The following is a 21,929-nucleotide window of genomic DNA, read 5'->3' as shown; positions in this document are numbered from 1 at the left end:
ACCACGTTTTTTTTTCTACTGTGAAGACTGCTCCTCTCATAGGTTAACATTGGGAATGCCTTAAAACCCCTTTTTAAGTGTAATTCCTGATTGCAGAGGAGTAGTTGGATTATGTTTTATATCACTGAATCGGTAATGACAAATCTTCTTCGGTGGTAAATTTGTATCTGATATTACTAATCTAGAAATGTAACTTTAGAAAGTGGACATTTCTCTGCTCTTAGCTCTCTGGTGTGCCTTACAGCCTCTCTCCAATACACATCTGTGGTGGGGTGGACAGCGACACTTTGTGCATTACCTCTAAACAGCCACAAATCGAAGACACTGAAGCTGCAACTGCATTCATCTGCATACTGATGGCAAGAGGGAGGGGAGGAGCTGGCATATACACATGACTAGGCAGTGACCTCGCCTCACACAAAACACTAATTTACCCCCGTACGGATAGGCTGGCAGACGGAGCTGGATCTATGACCCCCCCCCCCCAATCACTAGTTTACATTGGGGTCCTAAGGAGACTCTGCCAAGAAGAGCTGTGCTACAGGAGAGACTGCCTGTCTGCTAACTGATGTGCTGTGCTGGACTGATGCTTGCTGGGCTACGGGAGGAGCTGACACTTTGCTACCTGCTATGCTGTGTTGGTCTGCTGCCTCTGAGCTGGGCAGTGAGAAGGACCGGACCTGTTCTCTACACCCTTTTGCAACCTAAGTAACTCCACGGTCTTGTTGGCTTACCCCCTGTTCAGCAAATCTCAGAGCCATCAAAGATTTCAATTGCACAAACACCCACTGCTAGGCTCTGCTAATCCTGAGTCTGGCTCTGCATGACTTGCCCTCAACCAGTCCTGGGCCTTTGCAAAGTGTCAGCAGCCTATTTAGGGCATCCACATCCATCAGCGTGGGGCACCAATCAAGAACCACTGTGTCTGCCCGCTCGAGCGCAGACCATTGTGTTTGTCGACTTTGCCGATGCTGCAGCGCCGGAAGGCAGTCCACTGTGACCCGGCGCACTCTGCATGCCTCAAGGAAAGACAGGCGTCTGTCCTCCGTGACTCTAATCGCTGCATAATATCCAGCAAGGGGAGACTCCAGCAATGTGGGTCTCAATCCCGAGGACGACAACACTGCTGCAATCCCCTAAGAAAGTTACTGTGCTCTCTGTGACTTTCAAGGTCCCTGCCACTCATCAGCGATCCCGTGGGCATCCCCGAACGGAGCGAGGATATCAGTCTACCACAAACTTGATATTGCAAATTAACTGTAATAACTTTGGAAGCATTGCTTCGCGCTGAACCGGGGAGAAAGTCTGTTCCCGGTCCACGGATTGGATCACTGTCATTTCCCAAGCTTAACTGTAAAGAAAATACTGAAACCGCAAGGGCTCTTTCATCATTGTACATTCTTGAAGTATTCTTAACTTGCAATGCTTTAATTGGATTCTTATTGTTATCTTGTTTTGAAGAGTAAAAGAGATACTATTTTCATACCTCGTTGTGGAATCTTTTTTTGTGGTGTTTTCACTGTGTAACTGTACCCCCGTATGCTGTACTGCTTTACACATTGCCTCTTAAGTTAAGCCTGATTGCTCTGTGCCAAGTTACCAGAGGGTGAGCACAAGCTGATTTAAGTCTGTGATTGACTTACCCTGGCTAGAATTGCAGTCCCTACTTGTACAGGGTGCATACCTCTGCCAACTAGAGACCCGATTTCTAACACTTACTTAGATACATATCATGGGGTCAACAATGAGGAGGGTCACCTGTGCTGGTCTTGGAGACAGAAGAGTTAGGCTCTTGAAGTGAACATGAGTTGGAGGGTTAGGATTGAAGTTAACTAAAAAGTTTATGTCAGAGAAACAGTGACAGTAGTTCAAAATACAAACATATGCGGTGCAGGGTTGTTTGGAGGCGGATAGGTGATTGATGTTAGTGGATCGCATTACGCAAGAGAATCTGGGAGCGACAGTAGTACTGGAATGAAACATATGGATTTACAGACAAGGGTGTGGGATCTAAATTAAGCCCTTTGTTTGGCAGACAGCTAATTGTCCTGGTGGTCCTAGGGAGAGGGAAACTGCCTTTACAACGAGGTTTTTACCACATTGTGACTTTACCATGCATTTTTAAGCACGCATGTTTTTACAACGTGTATGTTTATACAACGGATGCCTTTACCACGCATTTAAGGTATGTTGAGGGGTTGGGGGGGTCTACCACACAAATACATTGTTCTTAAATGAATAAACAATGTGCCGTAATGGCATCTGTTGTAAAAACATACACATTGTAAACAAATGGGTGGTTAAGGCTTGTGACCTATTTATCTGCGTTGGTCCGTCGTACAACCATAGGGAGATGTTGATGCATGCCTGTGGAGGCTGAGAAGTATCCAAATATTGAAGTAGATAATTCTGTTCAAGAGACGAGAAGAGATGCACACTTTCTGATCAGAGGATGCTGCAAATATCAGGGATAGGTTTAGGTGTGTTTTCCAGGCCATACATAGCTGCAACATGGCGGCACGAGTAGGGGAGTAGAGTTGAAAAGGCATGCCAGCCTTATGCTCAGGTCAAATTGCACAGCATAGTCACTAGCAGAGGGAGGCAATGTTAGTTTGTCAGAAGTATGTGGGTAGAGGTAGTCAGGGAATTAGGTATCTAGGGTGTTGAGAAGTGAATTGTTTCATTCTTGCATGAGCATAGAGGGCATTTTAGTGCCAGTTGGCTGAGAAATAAACTACAGATTTTGATTTGAAAGTGGAGGCAAAGGATGAGAATGAAGACAAAATGAATGTGCCATCAGTGAAGAGGTGGTAAGAGAAGTCAAAGAGGAGATGATGTCACCAAGGAAAGTGACGTAGAAGGCAGAGAAAGTGATCACGCTGTGGACAGAATCCAGGGGGATTACTGCTGGCAGAGGTCTGGGTGGGAAGTGCAAAGTACACAAGGAGACTGAGATCCACTAGAGACATAAATGAAAATAAGCCCACCATGTGGTGGTGATACCCATGAATGCAAGAGTAGCTTCCCTGTGGAGTGGTTGATTAGGCTGAATGCTTCTGAGAGGGTGAGACAATACCAGAGAGGTGGTTATTGTCAACTGAAGTGACACATTGTGACACTGGTGCAAGAGCAGATCCAGGAGAGGGAATTTGAAGGGATCCAGATCAGTAGGAAAGGGAGAGGGTAAGTATTTTGAACACCATGCGTTGCAAGCATCTCAGAAAGAAAGGAAGCTAATGGGCAAGAAGATAATCAGATGACGAGGGGTCAACTGGTGTCTTCAGCAGTGAGTTGCCCACTTAAGATTAAAAGCATTGTGTGTAGGTGGAGACACAATATTATGAAAGAGATTGCAAGTAGATTAATAGTTTGATGATGAAGGGTTCAGTTGGGAAACTGGCGAGTTTAGAAAACAAGAGTAGAGTCAAAAGCTCTCCTGGGGCCATAAGGGATAAGGCAGTGGGCAATGTAAGAAGGTTACCCTGATTGATCTGGATTAGTGCAAAAAAGGAGGTGCTGTTGTTAGCTGCAATGCTAGCTGCAGTTATAGTGAAAGCACATTTTAGGCACATCAATGTACTAGTTTACTGGTCGAGGTAAAAGTCTATAAAACTTTGAAACATGTTAACTTATAAATTAATAATGTATTGAGTTTCAATAAAGCTATCTTTTAAACATCACACTGGTTTTAACCCTAACACTCTGGGCATTTATTTTTATTATCAGTAGAGATGCTTTAATTTTGAAAGAACTACTGGAATATTTTAAGTGACCCTGGTAGGAGTAGCAAAACTATGGTGGCATGCTTCTTAAATGGAAAGTATTCTACATTTTATAATCTGTGTAACCTTGAGTTACTGTTGAGATGCTCATGAGAGGCATCTCATGAGCACGTCTTCCACCGCCACTGTCTTCCACAAGCGGGGTACTTCACATTTTATTTGGATGTATCACTTAACCTGCTATGTACAATAATAAAGGTGACATGTAATATAATAAACAGAAATGTGCCATACAGATGTTACGAATAGGTGACTGCATGGTGGCATTGGAAATATCTACGTCTTTAACAAAGAGCGCATGAGTGAGAAACAAATGGAGAGTAATTTCAAGCATATAATACCCATGTGCAAATTAACTTTTTCAAGAAACATGTGGGTATTTAACACATGTTTTATTCTATGAGAAACTAATTGGAATAAGAGCATGAGAAAAAGAAGCCCCTGTTTTAGCAACAAAACAGGTATTGCATGGCCTGGTATGATACACACTTCACAACACCACCTATGTACTTCAATCCAGTGTTAGAAAGACCGAGCACTGCTGATATCTCTTTTGCAGCCTCTGTTAACACTGATCAAACCCTCAGCTATCCAAAGAGGCAGAAACCTATCTGAAGCTGCTTAATGTTCCCACTCAGATGGGACTTGGCTCAGCAGTTCAGGCTGGACTGCTCCTATAAGGCCAGGACCAAGACTGATTTGCATATGGCTGGCTCTTGTTTGGCAAAATAACACTGGACTGGATTGCAGTCCAGAGTAATTACCAGTGGCCGAGAATAATGTTCTCTTTCTGCTCACTTGTCTTACCTCTTTGGTGATCATTCTCTACTTATCATCTGTTTTTTGTTTCCTTTACAGTATTTTAATTGCACATATGATCTCGCCCTTCCCATCTTTACGTCTATTTATAGGTACTCTCAATCTTTGTTCTTCCACTCAGATCTAGCTGTTTCCTCTCGCCCCTCAGCCTCTCTCCGTGTGCTCTGTCTCACTTCTCTTTCTCTTGGTCCCTTTCCTTTGACTGCACCGAAGTTCTGAAATGTTCTGCTTCTGTCTACCTGGGCTGTCTCAGTTTTAAACCCTTTTCCCACTCTTTTTATGTTACACCTAAATTATTGGGTGTTTCCCTTTCAATCTGCATGATTACAATAAATTATATTGTTTTACTGTTCAGCCCATTTTGTGTTTTCTATAGTTTGCAATCCTCTACATTGCTATAGCAAAATCGCTATGAAAACAAAATGAAAAAAGAACAAGTAATACTGTAGCATGATGATATGTTACATTGACTTGTGTATACATCTCATGACACTTTGATATTGCTTTTCGATTTTTGAAGATACCCAGACTAGAGAGACGTGTACACAATTACTTTATTTAGAGACTTTTTTTCTCCTCCTAGGCACACAGCCCCATCAGTAAATGGCTGTTTGGATGAGTTGCAGTGGTTTGCCAGACATATTCACACTTCAGTACGCTCATTTGCATTATTACAGTTTAAAACCTCCAGGCGCTAACACTTCCTTTTCTCTAAGCTGCAAAGTAATTTCGAGAGTGGTTATGCTTATCATCATCTGCCACTCAAACAGCTTCAACATTTAGAAAAATAATTTCTGATGTTCAATGGAAGGGCGTGAGTGACGTCCCATTCAAGTGTCAATATTAGTAAGAGTTTGTCTGATGACGAGCTCATCTCATCTCACGGGGTGCGTGCCTGGGAGCAAATGAAGGGAAAAATTACCATCTACACCTTGATGAGCAGGGACAATGAAATGTGTCAAACACGTCATCACTGGATTCGAATACTAACTTTAAAAAATGAGTCAGGGGAAATTACTGTAAATTCCTGTGACTGATTCATCCTTGTGCACATATCCCTTTCTTTCAACACACATCTCCATTAACACATGTGGTGAAATCTGCTCACTCACAGCTACACGCCACCGTTTACAGCATGGTGAACTAGGCTCCACAAGGTCACCAGTGATTTTTAGTTCGAATCCTACCAGACAGCACAGCTGTCTGGTTTGCTAAAGACATCTTGGGGACATTAAGAAAGCTGACCAAGGAATGCATTCTGTCCACTGCTGACCATTGGTTTTGTGGTTTGTAACTCACATTTTCTGGCTTTCTATTTGCTGGCTTTATTTGTTTTAGGCAGTGCAGCTTGAGTTCGTCCCTCCTATTGCCCAAACCTGTTTACTGTATTCTTTCTTAAACTCACTTTCTGTAAACACACTTTTAATTCTTGTTCTTATCTTTTCACATTTGCTGTGTATTCAAAGATAGAGGTCAAATGTCAAGCTGTCTTACAATTGAGCTTGGTGTTTACTTTTCTTTCCCTGACTTAAAAGTGAGAGAATTTCCGTGACAATCCTGTAGAGTACCAATATAGGAGGAGATGGTGCTGGGTGTTTTTGTTTCTAGCAAACAACAACAAAAATGAACTGGGCTGATGTTTGCGAATATATCAGAATTAGTACAAATGAAGCACATTTGTTTTATGATTCTGAAGTGTAGAAACAAATATATGAATACAATCAAAACACATCAATACACTAGGTGATGACATTTGCACACACTATCATTTGTGTACAGTAAATGCCTATTTTGGGGCAAATGTAATGCTCATTTCAATTGAAAATGTGTTGTCTGTAATGTCAGTGTGCTACCACACCATGCATACTCCACACTATGCCACTCCACTCTATGGCACACCATTCCATTCTAGGACACTCCACTCCTCTCTACGACATGCCACCCCACTCTTTGCCCCTCCATTCTTAGACACTCTACGGCACGCCACTAACTTAACTCCACACCACTTAATCCACGACACAGCACGCAACTCAACTCGAAGTCCCTCCACTCCACTTACGCCACTCCACTCTAGTCTACCTCACTTCAATCTACCCCATTCGACTTCACTCCAATATACCCAAATCTACACCACTCTACCTCACTTGAATACAATCTACCCCAATCCAATCTACCTCACTTCAATCTACCCCACTTCACTCCAATTTACCCCAATTAACTCTACTACGAACCAATGTATGCCACTCCAATCTACCCCAATTTCTCTACCCCACTCCACTCCACTCAATCTAACCCGATCAACTAAATCACATTTTAATCTACCTCACTTCACTAAAATCTACCCCACTCGGCTCCAATCTACCCAGTCTACTCTACCACACTCCAATCTACCCCACTCCACTCCACTCTAACCCACTCCAATATACCCAAATCCAACCCACTCCAGTCTACCCAACTCCACTCATATCTACCACACTCCAATCTACCCCAGTCCATTTTACCCCACTACTCCAAATTTACCCCACTCAAAACTCCAATGCAATCTATCCAACTCCTCTCAACTCTAATCTACCCCACTCCACCACAATCTACCCAAGCCCCAACATACCCCATCCAATCTACCACACTCTACCCCACTCCAATCTACCATAATCTACCCTGCTCCATTCGAATCGACCACACTCCAATCTACCCCACTCCAACCAATCCAATCTATCCCACCCCACCCTCCTCTAATCTACCCTGCCTCAATCTACCCAGCCCCAATCTACTCCACTCCATGAGAGTCGGATCATACATCATGTTTACCATGATGCAAACAAATATAGATACTGCAGCTGACTAAGCATTCAGCACCTCAATCATAATGGCCATATAGTGTAAAAGTCCTGTGCAATCAACCTCCGAGACCTGCCGCAGTTGGGTCTCACTGGAAATCCAGAAACAAATTGAAAAGAGGATGGAGGTAGCATTAGACATGAAGTCACGCTCGAGTCAATATGGTCTTTTCAATGATCTTTATTCTTCTTTAAGATAGTGTGTGACAGGACAACAGCCAACGCGTTTCGTTCCTTTTAAAGGAACTTCATCAGGGCAAAAGGTCTTGCAACAACAAGGTCTGACTGTATACGTCAAGGGAATAGTCAATCCCACGATGCAGACAAACTTATAATCAGTTCCGGCCAGAGCGATCTAAGTATTATCGGATAGATACTCTAACCTAATAGGAAAAAGTGTCGGAGATCCCACAGTGACATATATATCTAATTAAATGTCTCTGGAGTCCGTCTCAGAGCATATATAAAATCACACCCCAACGTAATGCACAGCAGGATCCAAATATACAGGAAACCCAATAAGCGATAACGACCAGTGGGTTCCGACCTCAGTAATCAGATAAAAATGTGGTGAAGTTCCAAGATACAGTGATAACGATAGGCGATCCTACAGCGCGGGTGAAGTAGTGAGAGACTTCAGCTGAAATGGTCCCATGAGCCTTCTATTCGGCGACTGCAAGTAAGCCCCGCACGATAGTAGCAGTAACGTTTACCATGATGACTTGCATCTGGATAAATTACCTCCTACAATCAAGCTTTGGGACATATCGTTCCGATTTGAGCGACAATGACCACACACTGCTTCTGATGACTTTTGGCCAAAGCCCAGCAAAAAAAAAAGCCCAGAAGATGACATTTTTTGTTTAGAATTACAATGATTTCTGAGCATGTGATAACAGTTGCTCCTATTGGAATTGATTACAAATGGCTAAATCCATTTAATTCAATTTCCCTTCACTTTCTGTAATTCAATTATTGCATTTCATGAGCTAAATTTGGACTTTACATTATTCTGAGCAGAGAAGGCACAGGGAAAAGCCCAACTAAACAGGGAAAGATCCATAGTTAAAGCCACAGTTAGCCAACAGCTAGCAAACACTGATTGATTTTATCTGACGCCGCTCCTCTCAGGGAGTGCATACCCTGCCCTGAGGTAATGGGCTTGAAACAGAACAATGAACACACACATTAGTGCATAAGACACATAACCTTAGAGCTAATCCTGCTGTCTACTGCCAAGCTGCAGTACTCTGTTACTGGCACTCTTCCTTCAGTCAAGGCTCAACCTGGGATTTTTTGCATATGCTACAGCCAATTTTTATGAGGTCCTAAACAAAGAGAACTTATGCAAGTGGAAATCAACAGTGGTGTCAAGAAGTATTTTAGGTACAAATTTGAGTACAAATTTTCTCATCTCTTGCCACTGAAAGAAATATTCTTAGGCATGACTTTGATCTGAGGGCTGTGCCTTAAATTTGTGCTTGATAGCTGGCAGGAGGGAGAGTTCTTGAGTTTGGTGCCGCCAAAAAATAGGTCTTTCCCGCATAGATTTAGAGCTAATTGAATTACATGTAGCTCATAATTTGAAGTCTGCAGTTGTTTGGTCTTCCATATTGATTCAGATGCACAGGCCTGGATGTATATCTGTCCACTATCAGTAAAGAATCTGAGCCAAATTATGAATCTTGCAATCATGGCAAAGAGTGGCCGTAGATTTATATTAGACAACAGGCAGAAGTTGTAGAGGTATACACACTGAACACAATGGGGGAGGCCTGAAGGGTCCCCATTTCACAGTCTAATTTCATCCGTACGGAAATGATCTAAACCACTTGAGGGCCTTAGTCAAAGTTTTAGTAGTAGTGGAAAGGTTATACATCAGTAGATGGTGGTTCACCATGTCAAAGACAGCACCCAGATTAGGGAAAATCCACAGTGACAGTGTTTCCTGTTCAACAATCCTTATCAGATCATCCCATTGCAACATCACTTATGATTCCATTCCATGGTCTATGTGCACCCTTGCTTGATAGGGGTCCAGATGTTGGCAGCAGAGCAGGTTAGTCGGGAATTTACTAACCACAGTCAAACGTTAATGGAAAATGGCTAAACAAGTTTTCTTCTTTAGTGTGATGAAATTCAAACTCCTAAATATATATGTATTGTAAGCCCGAATTGTAAGTCATTTTTTTTACCCACAGATTTTGTCTTCCAATGTGGTCCCACATCTGTGTAACATACATTAGCAACTTTGTTACCTGTGAAATTATATTTATATCATTTTGAGTGTAGTTCACACCCTTCCCGTCCCTTCAAGGAAAAGGGGCTACAATGTAAACTTTGTGAAATGCAGGCCTGAATGGCTACTGTCTCTCATGGACCTCCAAAACTGCATTTGCAGGTATTTCAGTAAGAGTCATCAAGAGAAATCTACCTCTTTAATATTAATGGAGCAGGATTTTGTAAATTCTACCAAATGTTCTTTTTAATGCTGTGACTGATTAATACATCAGTGGCAGGGCATAAATTCCTTGAGTCTCAGATAAGATGCTGAGCAAAAACTGCTTTGCGACCTTAAAATGATACACTGTTCCCCAGATTCTCTAGTTGCCTCACAAAAACCTACATTCTCTCCCAAGGAATAGGAGGATTCGTTTTAATGGCCATGGCTTACTAGTTAATACATCATGGGTGTTTCCTTCATTCCTCTAAAACAAGATCTGACACTTTGTCCACTTCAGGAAACTACCAGACTTCTCCACTGAACATCTGGGTAGAAGTGATTTGGCTTACAGAGTTACATATTTCCAGCTTAAAACTGTTGATCCAAATAATCTAGTAGACCAGGGCTCTCCCAAGTCAGTCCTGGAGGGCCGGATCTATGCCATATTTTTAGCATATCCCCATTTAGATAAATGTAGATATTTTAAAAATCTGGTATGAATCCGGCCCTCCAGGACCGACTTTGGAGAACCCTGTGGTGGACTGTAAGCCATGCATTTTGTCTTCCTTGCAGTGAAAAGGCAACCAATTATCTCAGATGTGAACAATATGATCCATATTATATGGGGATAAACAATGGAAAGCACCTCTTGGTTCTATATGGATGTAATATCTATTTGACTTTGGTCTGTAAATAATTTTTTTCACTTCCAATGTATTCCAATGCCTGGAATCCATCAGGTCTCAACTGCTCTAAACTAAGTTGCAATTGTCTGTAGCCCAAAGTACCATATGTCTAGACAAAGACACTCTAAGTCAATAACATGTCCCATATATTTTATTTCCCAGAATACAACGTATTTTCCAACTACAAAACAGTGGGAAACCTGAACGAATACAAACATACAGGATGAAAGCAAATAAAAACTAGCATATCCACCTTGCATGAGCATTTCACTGTCCACTGCAAATAATTAACACATCCAGGTCATCAATGCAAGTCACTTTAACAACATGGTCTGTTTCACATGGGATGAGCAGCAGAGAATATTGATTATAGCTTGCATACCTGGTCATTAATCATCTGCTATCCCAATCATATTAATGCAACAGAATGTGACTGTACTGCTATAATATATCCGGATGATATGCTACATGTGTTAACTGTGGATGAAGAGGGTCAGAAGCTTGTGAGGAACGATAAATGGGCCTGAATCGGAGTTATATAAACGGGTATTATCAGCAGATAAGGACCACCAGGTCAGTCTAGACTGACTACCTCCCAGAATGTGTTCAATAGTAACATTAACAAATAACCATGTCTTGATCCGAATTATTTTCTTTGGAGGTGGGTATGGTTAATGGATAAGCAAACAGTTTTTTATGACAATCACGCCAATGGTGATGTTGTCAACGTCATTTTTATGCTACATATTTTCTTTATTTTTCCTCAGACCCCTAAAGTCACAAGACTGACACAATAATCATTTTGCACGCTTGAAGGAGGACGTCGCGCGCTGGCGGCGCCTGCCGCTTTCGCCGCTCGGCCGGGCGGCATTGTTTAAGATGATGTCGTTGCCACGCTTCCTGTACGCTCTCCAGAATACTATGGATTTAGTCCCGGCACGCTACTTCCGTGAGGTGGAGAGTCTACAGCGCCGCCTGTTCTGGGACGGGAGGCCGCGTATTGCCCTGGCGAAGTTGACGCTCCCATGGTACGACGGGGGGATTGCCCTCCCGGATATTAAACGGTATTACTGGGCCTCCCAGCTAGCTGCAATTAATCATGGCCTTTATGGGCCCGCCTTAAACCCGGCATTTGAAATGGACAAGATGCTCCTGCCTGGTGGCGACTATAATCGAGCGCTCTACTCTGGCGCGCCCGGACCCCGCCTGACGGGACCTACGCGTGTCATGGTACGAGTATGGCACGCGGCTAACGCAGCTATGGGGTGGAAGGACCGTTTGACCCGGGCATCACCGTTGTACGCGTCTGAGAGATTGGGCTCCCTGTGGACCTCGAAGGGCTTCGAGAAGTGGGACACGATCGGCATCAGTAAAGTGGGGGACCTCTGGACGAGGGGGGGATTTAAAACATTCGAGACGCTGCAGACGGAGTTTCAGCTGCAGGGCAGTGAATACTTTCGGTACTTGCAGGTCCGTCACGCGCTGGGCTCAGTCTTCCCAGACGTCGCCTCCATCCCGGAGTCTTCCCCCCTGGAGGATAGAGTGCTGGATGGCCACGTTCCGGACAGCACGATCTCCCTTATTTACAAAAAATTGATTAATGACCGCTCGGGTTTGCTGACTGGCCTCCGCGAGGCTTGGGTTGCCGACGGGCTGGAGTTGGACGACGAAGACTGGATTTCCGCGGTGGCCTCTCCGAAGGAGGTGGCCATACCGGCTCGCCTTCGCTTCGTCCAGCTTAAGATACTCCATCGGGTTTACATGACGGGGCCAAGGCTTCTGCGTATGGGCTATGCTGAGGATGGGTTGTGTAAGCGTGGGTGTGGTGCTTTGGCGACTTTTTTGCATATTTTGTGGGAATGCCCGAAGGTGGAGCGATTCTGGCGTGGTGTGCATGAGGTCCTGCGAGTGGTTACGCATGTCGCGCTGCTACCTGAAGCGAGGAGATGCCTGCTGAATGTGTGGGAACCAACTGACTACTCGGTTCCGCAGACGCGATGGGTGACTCTGGGATATATGATAGCTAAGCGTGACATTGCTCAACTGTGGGGATCCCAGAGGCCCCCGGCGGTGTCGGCCTGGAAAGAACACATGGATTGGTGCATGTTCCGAGAAAAGGTGGTGTATGTGGCGAGGGGTAAGCCTGGGGCATGGGTGAAAGTATGGGGCCCCTGGAACGCCTACCGCGGGGGTATCTGCGCGCCACCACTGCTGCCTGCGGCCTCACCAGCCCCGTCCCCTTAGTTGACTCCTTTCCCTAGCCCCGAGCACGGAGTTCCCCCAGTCCTTGATCTGTTCCCCTTCCCCTCTTTAGCTTCCTGTGGATGACTGGGGTCCCCCATTCGGGGAGCACGTGCTGTTACTTTCGATTGCGGGTTGCCTTGCGGGTGTGGTTTTTGTGTTGTTTGTATAAAATGAAACCGTATTGTGGGGTCAGAGTGATGTGGCCCACGACGCTGATACCTCCTGATTTTGCTTCTCTGCAACACCAAGTGTTTTTTGTACGTATGTCATATGCTCCTGTCATTCTAGCGGCCGGCCGGAAGGTTGTAGGCCCATACTTGTATATTCTTGAGATTGCAATAAACGGTTTCAAAAAAAAAAAAAACATTTTGCATCCTGCATTCTAATGCCTCCCTTTCTATTCGTGCTTTCATGTCTTTTCTTTCTTTATGGCAAATATCGATTTGAATAGATTATGATGGAATGGGTTGAACTGGGGTATCACTGAAGTTCTGCATTTTAGTCCCACCTGTACAAAGACACGGCTCTCGTTATAATTGTTGATTACTACAACTAAAAGGGCTTCGTTTTGAAGAAGACCGCCCCTTTCATTCACCTGCCATACCCTTAAAGTACCAAAGGAACCTTTTCTGGCAGCAGAAATTGCACTTGCTTATGCAACCACAATTCACAATGGCTTCAAAGAGTGCTAGGCCCGGGGAAGACTTTCTCAGAAATGTGACACAAGTAACCAGCGGATTGAGCAAGTCATCCTAAGAGACTGTGAGAAATTTGCTGGTTAGGTTATGATTAAGATAATTCAACTGAGGCTTCTTATCATGATCAATAACATAACATATGCATACGATTGCTGTATGTTATGCTCAATCGTGCTTTTGTTGAAATGCATTTGAAATTCTAGAACTTTCTGATCTGGGACCACCAGTATACTCTTTACCATACCCTGTGTATATCCATCTCCAGTTACAGTCAGTGCATTTTAAGGCTTCCAAAAAAAGAGCATTTGTTTTACTCGGTTACAAAAATAGAAATAGTACCTTTGAAAGATCCCTGAAGTTGCCTGGCAGGGTAAGATCCAGCTCCTCCGATTCGTAATTTGTTAACACCCACGGGAAAACCGGATACTGGTTAAGATCGTTGTACGTCCGCCCTGATGAAGAAAATAGATCTCTTGTCAACGATCACCTCAGAAGAACAGACTTCATGCACCTTATCAATGCAGATATGATTCAAAGGTTTAAAACGTATACAAGTGTCAACACAATGATAAGAAGAATTGTTCAAAATGATTAAGCAACAAAGAATCCGATAAACCAATGGACAATTAAAACCTAGTTTATAAGTGAGACAGCACACAGAAGAGAGGCAGACAGATCCACTACTGTCAACTAAGAGAAGGAACAAAAGTAATGGACTTCAGGACACATTCTGTTATTCACATCCATATTTTCGTGCCTTAAAGAACATGTCAATGACTCGGTGTCATTTCTATGAGTTTTGAGCTGCTGCCTGGAGAATGTTAATACAATGAAATATGGAAATCTAATGTACAGTACAGAGAGTTTCAAGATAAGTGTATAAAAGGATATATGACAGTGAAATGTGCCACTGCCAGCATATCTCTTCCCAATGCATGGCAACGAGACAGAGGGAGAGCTGCAGAAGACCCACGATAAAGAGCCGCCCAAAAACTCAATTCCATGGGGCTAGTAAGGCACCTTGACATGCTAGATTACTGCACCTTCACAGCAGAAGACCCTCGCCACCATTGTATCCTAAGATGGCGAGCTGAGGCAAAGACAGTCATCGTCTACCAGGTGACGCAGGACCCATGTCGGAGTGGCAAAACTAATAAGGCATCTTGAAATGTTAGATCACTGTATATGCTTGGACCACATATCTAACCACAAAGAATTCACAGTTTCCTTACTCTGATTAGGTTCTCCTCTCAACATCTGTGCCACCCTTATTTTGTGCGAACATAATGTTGAAGAAATGAGAGTTCACTCAGAAAACTTCACTAAGCAAGGAGCACAATGGAAAATGTTATGCTTTTTGTGCTCCTCTGCAGCAGGAGTCCACTTGGAAAGGCACACAACCCACATGGAAAAGTTCTCCATTGTCTGATTGCACAATCATTTGCAGGAGCCCATTGTCGATGAGGCACCAGCTAATTAAGTACAAATCAAAGACATTGCCTGTTTAGTAGGTAGGATTCCAACTATGCAAACTCCGCTGTAGACTGCAGCAACATTCTAGAGACCATGAGTGAAAGTCACTACGAAGAAGTGGGAACAGGGTTGCTGTAATTGTGGGCCTGAAATATTGGTATTGACTGAATAAAACACTGAGAGAACACATGCTTTCACCTCAGAGCCCACAGGAAGTATTGTATTAATTTCGCCACTGCTTGAAGTATACCACATCCGCAAAAGGAACGCCTGACAGACTACAAACAGCTCTGCCTCTGATCACCAAACCAGGTACTGGTACCATTGAATGCTCGCTACATCGCCTGATGCATTCCTCAATGGCAAGCCAAGATGCACACAACAAAATCCTCACAATTCTAGAGCTTCAAACTCAATTCAGTGTCATACACTGGAATATCTACACGCCGGTAGAGAAACTGTTGACCATGTCCAGCATGGCGCAGCCAAACTATTGCAAGGGTAATGCTACAAGCAATTTTCCTTATGAATGTCACAGTGGGAGAGCATTGAGACTCTTACATTCATGAACCATGACCTTCATTCTGTAAGAAGCGAATGTGACACATTATAAGCTTGTACATGAACAACATTGTATATTCTATCTCTGTCTCTCTCCCGCTCTGTCTTACTGTCCCTGGCGCTCACATTTTGTATCTGCCTCCGTTTGTCTCTCACTATCTTTCCATGTCAGCTTGTCTAGGTCACTCACATACTTTGTCTATCTCTCCCTTTCAGTTTGACTCTATGTTCTTCATTTGCCTTTCCCTGTCTTTCTCTCTCTCTCCCTTTCTATTTATCTCTCTCACTCCCTCATCCCACCTGTCTTTGTCTGACTGCCTGTTTCTCTCTCTCCTTCTGTCTCTTGCGCTCTATTTGTGTTTCTCTTGCTCTCTCTCCCCATGCATTGAGATCACACCAACAAGAGTGAATATAAGTGAAAGTAGTCCCAGGTATGCCGACAGGGAGCTGCTGCAAACATCTCACATGCTATGTGGCTTCATAAGCCTTCTATACCTCTGACAAAGGGTTAAACCTCTATAGCTCTGCCCCACATGTAAACACCATCAGGCACAGCATGAAAGCAGGGACTCGTTAATGCCTCTGAGCAGCACTGCTTCCATCACCCTAAAGGGAAAGATGTGCAAAAAGTGGAGAGAACAAAACACATCACCAATGGAAACTGAGGAACATGCACAACACCGTGATCTTCACAGGAAAGGCTGGTTTCATCCCATGCAAGATCACTGTGTGGCGTATGCACCAAAGAACTCTCCGCGAGAATAACCAAGAAAAACATCATCCAAGGTAAAATGCCTTGCTGTTGCTGCAGGTCAGGGCTAGCACCTCCCTTCCCAGGCGAGTGACCAAACCGTACCAGCAGTCACTAAAGAGAACATTACTGAATAACAGTACAACTTCACTGAAGAAGACCGCTGCCAGTAGAACACCGCTCACAAACATGGTATGTAGTTAGGAGAACATACAATCGTCCCTATGCCAGATGACCGCGGGACTCTTGCCCGAGTGGCAAAACCCACAATTTCGTCTGTAGCTACTGACTGATGGAAAGGAGCTGAAATAAAATATTACTGAATTTGCCTCAATGCAGAAAATGACTGTCACCGGCATCATGGCACTTCACTGTCCATACCCTTCAATAGAGGGAACTCCATAAGCAGACTAACATAACTGCAGGGCATTCAAATGCTAAGCTTCTGTAAAGAGGTTCATCAACAAACAGCTTGACCCAATGTCCTTCTATGAATACTCTTTTTTGTTATGACATGAATTCTAGTTGCCCTAAAAAAGAAGACCACATGGGTACCAATATTTATCGATGTCTCTGTGTAAGCACTAAACTGGGAAAACTGCCCTATGTCATCATACATAAAGATCCAAGCATACATCAAAGGCAAAGAGATCCTACGAAAAGACAGTCACAGACCATCCACATGGGCGTAGGAGCCAAGCCCCCTCACCATTTACCAGAAAAGTAGTGTGTGCGTGAAGCTGAGCGAAGGACACTCTTCTTGTACAGGCTAGGCAACCAGGAGCTAGATATGCGGCAAATGCGCAGGCTCCTGGCTGACTGAGCTGAACTTTGCCTGGCTGAGGATTTCACAGATATGTTAATCAGATTTAAAAATTAATCAACCACCCATAACAGGTCCTTACTTAAAAAATGTGAGGTGGGTCAGAAAGTGCCTCACGTAAGCACCATTCATGGAGCTACTGGTTGGTACTCACCAGATGGCTCACTCTTTCATCATCAGCACTTTCCTGACAGAAAAGAATGTGACCTAACTCGTGGCCGTTCAGGTTAAAATGGTCTAAGCATGCCATTATTTTTTAACTGAGTGTGAACGCTATTAAAAATTAAAGGATATGTGTGATAGATGTCCACAACTCAATTTTGACTTATGGGGAGTTCAGTTTATCTCTTTCATATTACGGGGCATAGATGGTAGATAGATATCACCTTCATTTAAACACCTCACTCCTTTATTTATCATTTTCCATATTTGTTTAGGGTTAGGTCACATTCTTTTCTGTCAGGAAAGTGCAGATGATGACAGAGTGAGCCAGGTGGTGAGTACCAACCAGTAGCTCCATGGATGGTGCATACGTGAGGCACTTTCTGACCCACCTCACATTTTTAAGTAAAGACCTGTTACGGGTGGTTGATTAATTTTTAAATCTGATTAACACATATGGGTGGGCATGACTAGATAGCCAGCATTGCCTCACCAAGAATTAGGATATGTATGTGTTTTTCTGTAACCTGGTCTTTGTTTTTTTAATCTCGTGAGTGGAGGGCGTCCTGGTTGTATTTCCCTCTGATGCTCCTCATTTGACAGATGAGGATTTCACAGCCCTGTGGTTGTGACCTCCTCGGCCTGGCAAAAGTGCCTCGAGGCCCTTCCCCGCATGACGAGAAGGAGCGTCACTGATTGCCTCGGACCCGGTCACTTCAGTTATAAGCTCTGACGTGGTCAGGGCTGAGTTTCAAATAGTGACACCTTGTCACAGGGTGGGGTCAGTAGTCTCAGTGACTCATCGTACTCTGTGCCGAGTGAGAGACTGCTGCCTTCCCTCATTGGCTGGACTTTGGAAGGCAGCAGTCCCAACCCTCCTGGTACCTCTGAGGCTCTCCTCTCCTGCAGGGCATGTAAGTTTTATGATTTTGCATGTTTGCTGCATTCGTGTATGTAGAAATGTATGATTTTGTTGTGAGTGAGTGTTGTGAATGGGTGTGTGTGTGTGGGGAGTGAGTAAGTAAGTGAGTATAAATATGTGCGTGTGTGGATGGCTGGCACGCCCACCTGCCTGCCAAAATTACCATCTGCCACTGCCAAAAGAGCTAAATATGCTTCCTTACAAACTACAGGACAATCAACCACAGACATTATACACCACAATAAAACACAATCTATACAGAGTGCACAACGGCCATGATTATTGCTGATTAAAAGTATAACTTTGTAATGGGCTAGTGGAAAGGTATTATGTTTGCTGTGGTCAGTGTAACCTGGCTTTCTGAAATTGCTTTTGTAAAACTGTGTTAGAACCGATTGATGAAGCAGACATATTTGAAGAACACTTTTCTAATCAGCGCCTGTGGCTAGCTGTAGCTCAGTCCAGGTGACGGTGGCAAAAGGGCAGTAATTTAGGTGACTATTGTGAACCCTGACTGCACAACTCCAGTTAAATCTTTGTGATCATTTTTTGTTGTTGTTGCAGCAAACACTGTCATAAGGATGTTGTTAACTAAAGCTAGTCAGCCTTGGTAAGTGGCCATTTCATCTTTCAAGGCAAAGATGCACGTTCAGTTCCGTGTGGAATTCCAGAGCGTCCATCGTCACGCCCTTGGCTGCAAGTGACACACATTTTATTGGCAAACCTGCTAGTAGTTTGCACAACAAGCAAGCAACTGAAACAGCCCTCTAAATCTACCCCTGTATTTTGATTCCTGCACATCAAGAAAAAGACTAACCATTTTGAGCCAAAAACGGTCCATTAGGAGGCAGGCAGAAATAACGGTAAAAACACCAAAGACCCTAGCAGAAGAGATAACTGTGAGCTGGGTAACTAGGGAGGGAAAGGAAAAGGGCTGTAAAGGAGAGGGCTGAGGGCTTGCTCCTAGGTTGTATAGTATTATAGAATTGATACTAGTTGCTGATCTTGCGCAAGGGTTACAAAGGACAGGCTCACCCATGCCAAAGATACTAGAAACTTCCTAAACAGTCCTTGAGCCAGGAGGTTACATCATGGAGGAAGAGGAAAGATGCCACTCGGCGATTTATTTAATTTTTATGATGCGCAGTAGCACAGTCCCAGCATTACAAAGCATCTCTCTCGTGGACCAAAAGGTGCTCCATAACTCTTCCCTTCTCATTTTCACTGTGGTGCACAGTTCCCTCTGCTGATAGTCTCTATTTTGGTTGTTATTGTGTAAAGTGCTCTGTTTCTTCTGAATGTGTTTGAATGTGTTTACTCTGGCCGATAAAATAATTAATTACCAATGGCACAAAGTATTGCACATTCCTGGACCCCTTCCGGTATTTCTTTTGACGCGTTGCAGAAGTCATGTTCTCCTTATGATAATAGTACGAGTCATCTATTAGAAAATCCATGCCAATTACCATGTAGAGCCTATACCATCAGCTGGTTTATGCTGGGATATGTCCCTATCTTAAGCCTGTGGAGGTCTCCCACACACTAAAGAACTGTTTACTCATTGGCTCCCCATTGGATTGGAAGATCACATTACCTCTGGGAAGTATGCACGTTTTTCCAGAGACATCGGGCTGCTGATGGTGCCCTATAGAACAAAGGGAAGACCCTCCAAAGTTGTTTTGGTGTGAGGCACCGAGAAAACCTCACATTGAGGCATACTATATGCAAATAAATTAGCCAGGAGAGAATTAAACTCCACAGTACCTAGACAAGGGGATCACTGTGCTCTGACACAGCCTAGAAGGGAATGTGCTCTCAGGCGACGGAAACCTCAAGGACTCTAAATGAGCAACAAATGGGCTGGCTTGGAAGGCAGACAGGGGAAGGCCCCATTCCAGAAATGTAGACAGTGCTGTAGCAGAATATGCACACTTACTAGTTAGACCTGTCAATCTTTGCAGTAGCCTCATAATATTGCTAATTAAGATCTGAAGTTACATTCTTTCAGATTATTTCAAGTCTCCCATCATGAAGGTGTCCTTAGAAGGACACTTAAGCATATTTAACACTTTCTGCAGTTATGGTGGTCATTGTATGTCACCAAGTCAGAATGTTTGATGATCATTTGAAGATGAATCATTTGAAGATGAATCATTTGAAGATGAAGCAACAACTTATTTCTTCTGATGAGCTGGCGTTGGTAACTGCAGATGGTTAACACACTCTTAAAGAGTCCTCTTTGCTTGTTACTTGTGCTGTAAACTCTGAGCCACAGGTCTCAACATGAACACTTTGTGTTACTAGCAGTTGTATGTGTGGTCTCTGTTTTACCCCGACTGACATCCAATGTCTCCACCTGTTCCTTCAGGTGGTGGGGTTGTCAAACATTTGATGCATAGTAGATATCACAACAATCACTAGGGGCATAATATAAGGGCAAACAAGAATTCTGATCACCGTTCACTCACAAAATGAGTGTGACACCATGGAAAAGTGATTGTGAACATTTGGCTGCCGTCTTTATCCTCAAGTACCACATGGCTGTCAGGAATTTACAGAACAAAAAACGACTGGTCTACTCGTATCTTTGTTGCATATTCTGAGGACCGTAGTGCGATCCTTAAGGCCTAACATTCTACATAGTGGAGCTATCCAGCACTGCCGTTGTTTTTTATATGCCAGACAAAAAAAAAACATGTTCGATGGACTCAGTATCTTCGCAACCCATAGGACATTTGGTTGATGCGCCCGTCCCCTTCTTCCAGTGACAAGTAAATGGAGCTAGAGGTAGAGTGCCCACCCTGAGCTTGATAAAAAGTGCTTGGGCATGTGGGTTTCTGACCAGATCTAAGTAGTATTCGAAGTCGCACTTAAGTAATTGGAAAGCATCAGTCAAAGAGCCCAAGCTGGATCTGGAGGTGAGTTATTCCCAGGACATATGACCAATAGGCCGATTTTAGTTGCCCTATGGCATCAGCTGATGTATTATTTGGGCTTGACCAAAGATCCCACAGGCCCAGCTTGAGCAACCATGACTTTATGTGGACACACCAAGGGATCCTGTCGATGTAAGAGCCCTCTAGGAGGCCCTGGAGCCACTCTCTATAAGGCTCCAGTTATCTTGTCGCCCAGACCCTTAGCCAGTAAAGAATTGGTCTCATTGTGGTGATGTCCAAAATGGATATCAAATTTAGATACACACGGATAGGTAGCATGGGGGTACTCGAAGTTTTTTTTTAGCAGTGATTTCAAAAAGATGTTTTCAGCTATTTCTAGCGTGTTCAAGTTACAATGTCCCCAAATGTTCACTCTAAAAGGGCTGCCCCCACATGATTGACTATTATAGATTTCCAAGGGGGATGGAATGGGGAAAGATGGAGTATTATGGGCAAATCACACGATAGCGCCAGCGAATTGCCTTAATAACAGCAAGCTATTCTTTAACTGGGCCGGCCACTCAAGTGAGTCTTCTAATCGGATGCCCAAATAATCGAACTCTGTCTCTCGCTCGAGAGCTACCCCGTCCAATACTTTGGGCCTTCACATTTTACCCTTCCGGTCACCAAATACTATGTACTTAGTTTTGCTGTTATTATTTCTAGCCCCTAGTCCCTGCAATATGTAGAGAATCTATCAAGCAGAGTAGTTAGGCCTTGTGGGCTTTTTCCGACAGTAACAGGGTATCGTGAGCAAATAGCAGACATGGTATTTTTTATCTTTGTTCTTGG

The 21,929-nt window shown here is 43.8% G+C and overlaps 1 protein-coding gene across 6 annotated transcripts in view; it reads right to left on the bottom strand.

The window, feature by feature from the left end:
* NBEA (neurobeachin) overlaps nucleotides 1–21,929 on the bottom strand; it is a 1,788,010-nt gene that overhangs the window by 244,808 nt on the left and 1,521,273 nt on the right. For all 6 annotated transcript variants that reach the window (XM_085621699.1, XM_085621702.1, XM_085621701.1 and 3 more), the window contains one exon: nucleotides 13,849–13,961. In XM_085621699.1, the coding sequence (XP_085477825.1) occupies nucleotides 13,849–13,961 (113 nt within the window). The remainder of the gene's footprint in view (nucleotides 1–13,848; nucleotides 13,962–21,929) is intronic.

Source organism: Triturus cristatus, chromosome 8 (assembly GCF_964204655.1).
Source record: "Triturus cristatus chromosome 8, aTriCri1.1, whole genome shotgun sequence".
NCBI classification, from domain to species: domain Eukaryota; kingdom Metazoa; phylum Chordata; class Amphibia; order Caudata; family Salamandridae; genus Triturus; species Triturus cristatus.
The sequence above is the reverse complement of the archived record's forward strand: the minus strand, read 5'-3'. Positions and strand labels throughout refer to the sequence as shown.